Here is a 9,193-nt window from a genome sequence, read left to right as displayed (position 1 = left end):
GACTATTACAGAAAATATTACAATATTAAAGAACTGTTCTTGTTAATTTGATGAAAACATTGTAAATATCCAGTGCACTCACATCAGAAAAACTTTTAGATTTGTTGTTAGAATAATCGATTAATCGAAAAAATAATCGTTAGATTAATCAATTAGAAAATAATCGTTTGGTACAGCACTAATTTTCACAAGTTGGCATAAGTTGTCTAAAACGTTATAGTTTCACAGGGCCTTTACATCTCTAGACACAAGCTGAGACTGAGCTACTTGGATGAAGATGAAGGCAGCGACACCAGAAATGTGGTGGTTCAAAGACATGAAAACAAAGGGTTTCTTTGTACAAAACGACAAACACAAAATGCTGAATTGCACGCAGTTGGCTGCAGGAGGACTTGGAGGATCCTTCCAGACGTGTTCTGAACTTATTGTTTTGCCTTTTAAGATGGTTGGAAAATGTGACGCAAGACTTGGGCGTCATTGGACCAGCCCACGAGACAAAGATCTGAAACGTACAAAGTTGTGAACAAAATGTTGAGAGAACAATGTGGCCATTTTGTTCTGGTCCAGGAGGTCCATCAGATTTGTTTCTTTTGCCTCTAACCTACAGAAACATGTTTTCTTGGAACGTTTAGAACAAAAGTAATTACGGTGTGACGTTGGTTACTGGTCTGCCTCTGTGTCCAGCCTGTGTGGATTGTGTGTTTCTCCTGTTCCACTGTTCGTTCCTTGTGTTTCGTCTCAGAGGTCCTCCCTCTGTGTTTTTCCATCACCTGAAAGGAAACCGAAGCGTTTTCCAGGTGTCATCGTCTCTGTGGACCCACCAGTTGTCTAAACACCGTTCATGGTTCAAAACAAACACTGGATCGAAAAAAAAAATAATTTAAACCTCTGGAGATCATTTCAAACTATAACTGGTTTTAGTAAAATTACATTATTACCTCATAAACCAACGGAGGATTTAATATTTAAAAAAATAACAGAGAAACAAAGACAGGTAGGAATTCTATCAACACTTTTATTGGCACATCACTTCAGGTATTTGAATCACACAACATCCAACAGATCAACCTGAAGCAGTCGGTTTGTACAGGCTTAAACAGAAACTGTTTGTCAAATTACAAGAAATAAAACAGCGTTCCTTCAGTGAATTTAATCTTTTTTAGTTTTAGATCTAGTTAGAAATTCTTGTTCTTAGTTTGATCACCCTTCAAATTCTGACCGTTTTGTTTGTGCTACATGAACAAGAAAAACTAATTAAAAAAATTGTAGCAGGTAAAAATATAGGAACTTGTTTCGCTTAAGATGTTGAACTCTTATTCTACAGATTCAAATATGAAAAACTTGACCTATTTAAACCTTCAGACTTCTAATCTGGGACGATTTAATGAGAAGTTATACAACAGCACAGGTGTACTGGTTTGATACTGACTCCTCTGGAATTCATAACTCGTGTATTGTTTTTTTTTTTTTTTCTTTTATGTATTTTTAATTTTTGTATTTGTTTCCCTACTGTTTGTTGTACCTATTGTAATTGTTAAAAACACAAAGGGTAAGACATAGGTGAAAAAAAAATCCCTAGTTTCTTTTTAAATTGGACATCTACTTATAAGCAGCAGTTATTTGTAGTGGAACTTTAATAAATCATTCTCTGCCACTATTTATAAGCACTGAAAACATTAAAGAAATCTTTTTAAAAAATAAGAATTCACTTTTTTAGTTTGTTTTATTGTATTTGGTCAAAAACTACAACTATTTTAGTGACTAAAGCAGGGGTCCCCAAACTTTTTCCTGTAAGTGCCACGTAACTTTTCCCTTCTCTGGTGGGGGGCCGGAGTCAGTTTGTAACAGAAAAAGTGTGACAATTGCAGGAGTGCCTAAATGTAAAAATTTATTGTTTTCCAGAAAGCACAATCAAATAACCCTCTCTGGGTTCTTCACAGTCTGTATTCTGCTGAGCTAACAGTCCATCTTTTAGCTTTGAGAGTTTGTTTGCTCGAATTTGGCCTTGCAAGCTATCATACTTGTCTTTGTGACGGGATTCATAGTGTCGCCGCAGATTGTATTCTCTGAATACCGCCACCGCCTCTTGACAGATGAACAAAAACATAATCGTTTGTCCACTGCAGCTTAAATGCCCTGCATTCTGAATCAATTTTTCTCTTACCTAATCTTTTCGCCATTATTCTATTCTCTCTTTGAGAGGGGCGGGTTTAGGATTTTTTTTTTCTGGGGGTTGCCAGATAGGGGCACAGACCGCAGAAGGGTGGAACAGAATGTCACGTTATATGCGTGTATGTATGAAATAGTTACTAACTAATAATAGTTAATAACGAAAATAGTTCATAACTAAGGAACATTTTATTGCAAAAGTCCAACTTCATAATCAAATATAAATACACATATATGAAAAAAAAACTAAATGCTCTCTGGTATTGTTCTGGGGCCGGACCAAATGGGGGAGGCGGGCCAGATCCGGCCCGCGGGCCGTAGTTTGGGGACCACTGGACTAAAGAATTGATTTGACTGTTGTTTTACCTCCAAAAGGTTTTGATTTCAAAAAAATTTACAATATTAACACCATGAGAAACGTAAAACGAGTTACTATTAAAATATTTGCTTTATTGTTTTTTGTTTTGCATTTGTTCTTTTATTAAATAACTAATTAAACTTTTTTATAAATACTTATGGATTAAATTTAGCTTTCTTGGGACTATGAGTACAGATAACGTAGACGTGTGGAGAACATGTTGATGGTGAGAAAAAACAAACATTTAAATGCGTTCCTAGTGTTTGGACGAGGGTTCTACTGGCTGAGAGTTATCGATCATTTCTCTGGGATGAACTCGATGGAGCAGCTGAGATTTGCAGCCTCTGCTCCGTCTTTGAAGGCGAGCAGGAAGTACATGACCTTCCTCACTTTGGCCAGCTCCGCAATCCTTTCCCCGAACTCCTGCATGTCCGCCTCCAGCCACTTCAGCGGCGAGTCCTCCGGGTCCCCGGCGTTCCGCCAGAACGTCCCGATGGGCTCCAGCAGCTGGCGGGTCATCAGGTTGGTGAGGTCGGGGGTCCAGTGCTGGGAGATGCCCGTGACGGTGACCCGGCCGTGGCCCGAGAGCGAGAAGTACCAGCGGGAGAAGTTCAGCTCCTGGACGGAGAAGTCCAGGCGGTACACGGCTTCATGCGGGAGGAGCAGGCGTTCGCCGTCCTGACGCTTCTGTCCGGTCTTCTGGAGGGAGGACACGCGACGACGCATCATCTGCAGAGGAAGAGAGCGCACAAATGTAAGAGGAACTGCAAAACTTAACTTCGAAGCAGGTTCTCGGTTGACTCTCAACTTGTCAGTGAGATGTTTTAAAAAAAGGCTTTTTAATTTCTTTGCTTCAATCTGACCAAAAGGAACCAAAAGAGTGCATGTACCACCGTCCCAGTGTGTGCTTTTAAAAATCACAGCAGTGCTGCTGAATCAATGAACCCGTTCAAAGCCACGCCACAAACACACATTGATTTAGTTTTGTGATTTGCAGACGCAGCAGTTAAACTGACTGAATCCTGGTGCACACAGACTCCTCCTCAACTCTTTATCCTTTCAGAATCATCAGCTGAGGGTGTCCTCTGTGGCTGCTTACATGCAGATTAAATGACTCTGAGCGATCCCACAGAGCAGCAGAGTTTTAAGGCTGAACGTCAGGCGCAGATGAGCTCGAAAACAGTTGCATCCACCAAAACAGAAAGATGTTTCAATGCAAACACATGTTGCTATGAAGCATCCATTAAGAAAGCTGCTCGGTACCAAAAATAATATATTCATTTTTTTTGTGTTTAACACATGTTCGCAACGTTTTAGGAAGATGTCTACAAACAGGTTGTGCCTAATGATAATCCTCTCAGGGATGATGTTTGTTCAGTTAGCTGCATTTTATTCTGAGCGTAACCGCACACACGTTGTGAAGGCACTGTCGTGTGTCTGTAAGTGAGAAGTTGTGATTTCAGAGTGTGAAGCTCACCTCCGTCAGAGCCGTGTCTTTAATAAATTCCAGCACCAGTTTCTCAGAGGGAGTCGTGTCCATGTCCGTCTTCGTGGTCGCGCTCCTGGTTTTAGGTGCAGCGATGGATGGAGCTGTGGCAAATATTTTGTTTTAGTCTCACCCTCTCCATCCCTCCCTCTTCGTTTTATAGACTCATCACCGCCTCCTCCCCTCCTGACTGTTTCCATCACTGTGTACCAGTTTCTCACATTAACCCACAGCCGGTTCCTCCCCCCCTCCTGCCCACAGGGTAGTTTTGGTTAGGACATATTGACTGGCTTGAGAGGACCGGGAGAGCTCTGGGACATGAAATCGATTCAAAGAGCTAATTATTCTGACAGCATTGTTGTGTCGTTATTTGTGATCCCGTTAATAATTTTGCCTGATATGTGACGTTAACCACTCATTTATACATTTTAATGAGAATATGAGTGATTTTTATACATAAATGAAGCATAAAATGAGTCTAAAGGTCGTAATTTTTCCCAAAAAACGAATAAAGAATGCTCATATAAATATCTTATTATATTATAATATGGAAACAATTTAATTTAAAAGGTCTAAAGTCTATTATTTTAAAGGTGTAGAGCAGGTGAGTGATGTAGAAGGCGCTAGGCAACAGGGATGTTGATGACGTACAGGAGGGAACGCTGGGAGTTTCCTGAGGGACCCCAGGAGCTCGGCTCGTCTCGGCTCAATGGATCTCGTGCTTATTTATATCCTCCACCTGTCTTCGAATGATGTCGGTGTGTTTGTGTTACTCTGTTACATCAACGTTAATGCGATGTCAGCAGGGATTACTTTCAGGATACGGATGAATGGCATTCCCTTGGTAAAAACTTTGTAATCTGTCATTGGTGCTCACGTCAGGTAGAAACTGAGACTTTTTTGTAATTTAGTGTTTGGATGAATATATCATAAGAAAAAAAAGCCCAAACTTAAATTTTAAGCTGATTTATTCTGATAGTTAAAGATAAAAGACTAGTGTTGAGGGGCGATAATAAATACTTATTTGTTTTCAGAGATTAATTTTAGTTTAAACACTCTTATAATTAATAATAACCGCTCTAACAGATGAGGTTCTGTGTCCAGGTGATACCGGACTGGAAGGACCAGGAGTGGGACAAGGACAAACCAGAATCCTACGCCGGGATCTTCCACTTCCGGTTCTGGCGGTTCGGCGAGTGGGTGGACGTGGTGATCGACGACCGGCTCCCGACGGTGAACGACAAGCTGGTCTACTGTCACTCCAACGACAAGAACGAGTTCTGGAGCGCTCTGGTGGAGAAGGCCTACGCCAAGTGAGCACTTAAACCGTTCAGTCTTCACCTGAAAGCACCGGGATGATGTTTAACGAACACTGGAGTCGTCAGCGTTTTGTAAATGTGGTGTTCCTGGTAACTCTCTCCCAGCTAAACTATCCAAGTTCTCAGAGAGTCGGAGGTGCCGGAGACGCCACAACACGTTTAACAGTGAATGTTTCATCTCCTCGGCTGTGAACAAAATGTCTCTGCAGATACTGAAGCAGGTCGCTCCGTTTCGGCTCGTTACCCTTTAGATTCTGATTTGATTCCATCATTTCTCCAGGCTGAAACAATCACACCTAATGTCTGATTCATGACTTCAGCAAGGTGTAAAACGCTGACAAATCCTTTGGTCTCCAGTCTGAATCAAGAGCTGGATATTATTTTAAAATTCAGCTCTGTTTCTTTTACACGGCTTCTTCTTGACAAAATCATCTAATTACTTTTTTTTCTCTTGAGAGCATCTTTTATTTCACATTAGAAGGGAATAAGAAGCTATTGTTCGTTTTTTGTTGAAAGCAGGAAATTTGGCTCTTGTTTGCTAAAAGTGTCGTCCTTCTTTGAACACCGAGCTCTAGGGTTGGGCAAAATCTTATCGTGTGCAATTAATCGTCCGAAAAACTTTAATCGATTATTTTTCGGCACTTAACAATATTAATGCCACAAGAGGCAGACTGACTGGAGATTTCCTGGTCAGTCCGCTTGATGCTTCTCTCCGCTTCAAATATGACGAACATTTAAAAATAAGTTTTGTAATTTATTTATAATAACTTCGGTTTTACTTGGTCTATCAACACAATTTAAACATTGATGTGTAGCCTGAAGTCTGTACTTTTTACACAATTTGGAACAGATTTTTACGGAAAGCAAATCTTTCCCAAAAGAGTGATTTAAATTGTTCATGTGACCAGGGCATGCAGGGGTCCAGGGACTCCAGGGGATTAATTGTCATCGGCTAAATACCACAATTAATCGTGATTATTTTTTTCCCAATATTGTCCCAACCCTACTGAGCATCCTGAAAGACTGACTGAACAATTTTAGTTTCGCTACAGTCCAAAGAAACAACAAAACTGTCTTTTATAAAGAAACTAATATTAAAACAGGCCTGAATGTAGGGCTGCAACTAACGATTATTTTAATAATCGATTAATCTGTCGATTTATTTTTTCGATAAATCGGCCAAATCATTAAAATGCTTTATTACATAAATATGAGTAGATATAAATTAATTTCATTCCTGTATAAATTAGGGATACAAGTTATTGATTAATGAATTTTTCTGAAGTTGATTTATCTTATAGATTGACTAACAATTAATTGATAAGCAGCCATTTTCTTAAAAAAACAAGAGTTTTTTCTTGAATCAAGAGGGTCTTTTCATAAAAGGAAGGATTTTTATATAATCTGAATTAAAAAACAGAAGCACATCATAAATATTTAACAATTTATTTTGCCAGCTGTATTAAATACCGACTGGAATAAAAAGTGCATTTCTCCTACATTAAACATAACAGAAATTTATAGGTTGCTGAATGAGGAAAATAGATAAAAAGAATAAATTATGATTTTTAGATGTAAAACTATTATTAATTTATTATAATTAGAATTTATTTACATTTAACATTTATGATTTTTCTTTAATTCTTACTTGTTGGTTCTGTCTGAGTCTCAGAGAGGGCGGATCTTTACAGGTAGAGGTTTTTTTCTTCCTAAACTTTATTTAGGTCAGCCAGCATTGACAACGCTCTGCGGGTGATGTAAACGGCTCCGTGACACGGCGACGGACGCATAAATCGCGCAAACCAACGAATTGATAATGAAATTCGTCGCCCACGCTTTTAATAATTGATTTTTATTGATTTTATCGATTCATTGTTGCAGCCCTACCTAAATGTATGCTGTGTGTGCGGTTTTTTTTTTTTTTTTTGAGGATGTGCGGGTGCTACGAAGGTCTAGATGGGGGCAACACAGCCGACGCGCTGGTGAACTTCACCGGAGGCGTGTCCGAGCCGATGGACTTGACGGAGAACGGCTTCAAAACCAACGAGGAGAAACGCAAAGAGCTGTTTGACAGAGTCCTGAAGGTTCACGACAGAGGAGGCCTCATCAGCTGCTCCATCCGGGTGAGCAGGAGCTCAAACCCACGTCGGGACGGAAGACAAATGTTTTGTTTTTGCTCAGTATTTGTGTTGTTCCAGGCGCTCACTGCGGCGGACATGGAGGCCAAGCTGAGCTGCGGTCTGGTGAAGGGACATGCGTACGCCGTGACGGACGTCCGTAAAGTTCGGCTCGGCCACGGCCTGCTGGCCTTCTTCAAATCAGACAAACTCAACATGATCCGGATGAGGAACCCCTGGGGGGAGAAGGAGTGGAACGGGCCCTGGAGCGATAGGTAGAGTTTTTTTTTTTTTTTTTTTTACAAAGCTGGTCTGAAAACCCAAATATTCTGATTTGCTGTGATGTCACATAAACAGATTATTTTCTTTAATTGTGAATTCACTTCCTGGTTTAACAGATTCTCAACACCTTTAAACCAGCAGGAACCACAATCTAAAGCAGTTCCAGTATTTTTTTTCTGAGACTAAAAGACTAGAATTTTTTTCTTCTTTCTGCTACCTTTCATTTTGTGTTTTGTATTTTTTGTTGTATGCATAGCATTTGTTTTGTTTTTAAATGAAATGAATATTTTTCAAACAAAATATTTAAAAATGCATGAGATATTAGAAAATGTGTTTTAAATTAAGGCTACAGACATAACAGCAACATTTGATGACTTTTTTCTATTTCTAAAATAAAGTTCAACAATGATTTTCTTGGTTATATAATAAGAGTCGGTTCCTTCTTAAGCACAACTTCTGGCAGGTAATTTTGCAAAAAAGTAGAAACATGCTGGCAAATTAGTTTGAATAAAAATAAATGTTTTTGTGAACTGAACCTCACTCGTCAGCCTTTCTCTTATTTAACAAAACCAATTTTAATTTTCTTAATTTCTTAAAACTCAGCAAGCATTACTTCAAAGAATTAAGTTCACATTACCAAACTCTTTGTCTCTTGTTTTTTGTTTTATTTTTAGCTCTGAAGAGTGGCAGAAGGTCAGTAAAAGTGAGCGGGAGAAGATGGGTGTCACTGTGCAGGATGACGGAGAGTTCTGGTGAGTTCCAGTCCAGTTCTGCCCCCTGCTGGTGAAGTAAGGTCACCTGCTGTCAATCTCCAGCATCCACTTGTTAAACTAATGTCTCCCTAAATCGACTCATCATCCAGGATTTCTGCTCACCTCCTCCTCTTCCTCTCCTCAGGATGAATTTTGATGACTTCATCGCAAACTTCACAGATATCATCCTCTGTCGTCTCATCAACACGTCCTACCTGAGTGTCCACAAGACCTGGGAGGAGGCCGTGATGCGGGGCTCCTGGCGGCGCCACGATGACCCGCTTTGCAACCGGGCGGGCGGGTGCACCAATAACAAGCAGACCTTCCTCCAGAACCCGCAGGTGTTCTTTCAGTTCACCTTTTTGTTTGTTTTAGAGAAGTCTAGAATCTGCGCTCTGATTGGATGAGTGTTTGTTTTGTGTTTCAGTACGTGTTTGATGTGAAGAAACCAAAGGATGAGGTTCTGATCTGCCTGCAGCAGAAAGACCGCAGAGCCACTCTGAGAGAAGGGCGAGGAGAAAACCTGGCTATTGGCTTCGACATCCACAGAGTAAACAAACACGTTCAAGATGTTTCCAGCTTAGCTAACCAAAACGTTAGCTCTGCTAACACTAATACACTAAATGGATAAAAAAAAATAGTAGACGCTAATGCTAACTGCTAATACAACCGTCCAGTTGAAGACTGGGGGGGGGGGGGGGGGGGGGGGG

At 40.2% G+C, this 9,193-nt stretch overlaps 2 protein-coding genes across 2 annotated transcripts in view; one reads left to right on the top strand and one right to left on the bottom strand.

Annotated features, from left to right (window-relative positions):
- LOC106535735 (calpain-5) overlaps positions 1-9,193 on the top strand; it is a gene marked incomplete at its 3' end in the record, with an annotated part of 22,497 nt that overhangs the window by 12,059 nt on the left and 1,245 nt on the right. The window contains 6 exon segments of the mRNA XM_014032809.1: positions 5,118-5,326; positions 7,263-7,455; positions 7,531-7,724; positions 8,406-8,483; positions 8,629-8,824; positions 8,911-9,033. Of these exon segments, the coding sequence (XP_013888263.1) occupies positions 5,118-5,326; positions 7,263-7,455; positions 7,531-7,724; positions 8,406-8,483; positions 8,629-8,824; positions 8,911-9,033 (993 nt within the window).
- On the bottom strand, positions 2,431-5,109 carry ompa (olfactory marker protein a). Its single transcript, XM_014032810.1, has 2 exons — positions 4,005-5,109; positions 2,431-3,256 (listed from the first exon to the last, which is right to left on the bottom strand). The coding sequence occupies exons 1-2, from the start codon at positions 4,065-4,067 to the stop codon at positions 2,825-2,827; spliced, it is 495 nt and encodes a 164-aa protein (XP_013888264.1). The 5' UTR covers positions 4,068-5,109; the 3' UTR covers positions 2,431-2,824.

The sequence above is a fragment of the Austrofundulus limnaeus genome, unplaced genomic scaffold (genome assembly GCF_001266775.1).
Source record: "Austrofundulus limnaeus strain Quisiro unplaced genomic scaffold, Austrofundulus_limnaeus-1.0 Scaffold1545, whole genome shotgun sequence".
Classification (NCBI taxonomy): Eukaryota; Metazoa; Chordata; class Actinopteri; order Cyprinodontiformes; family Rivulidae; genus Austrofundulus; species Austrofundulus limnaeus.
This window is presented reverse-complemented; position numbering and strand designations above follow the sequence as displayed.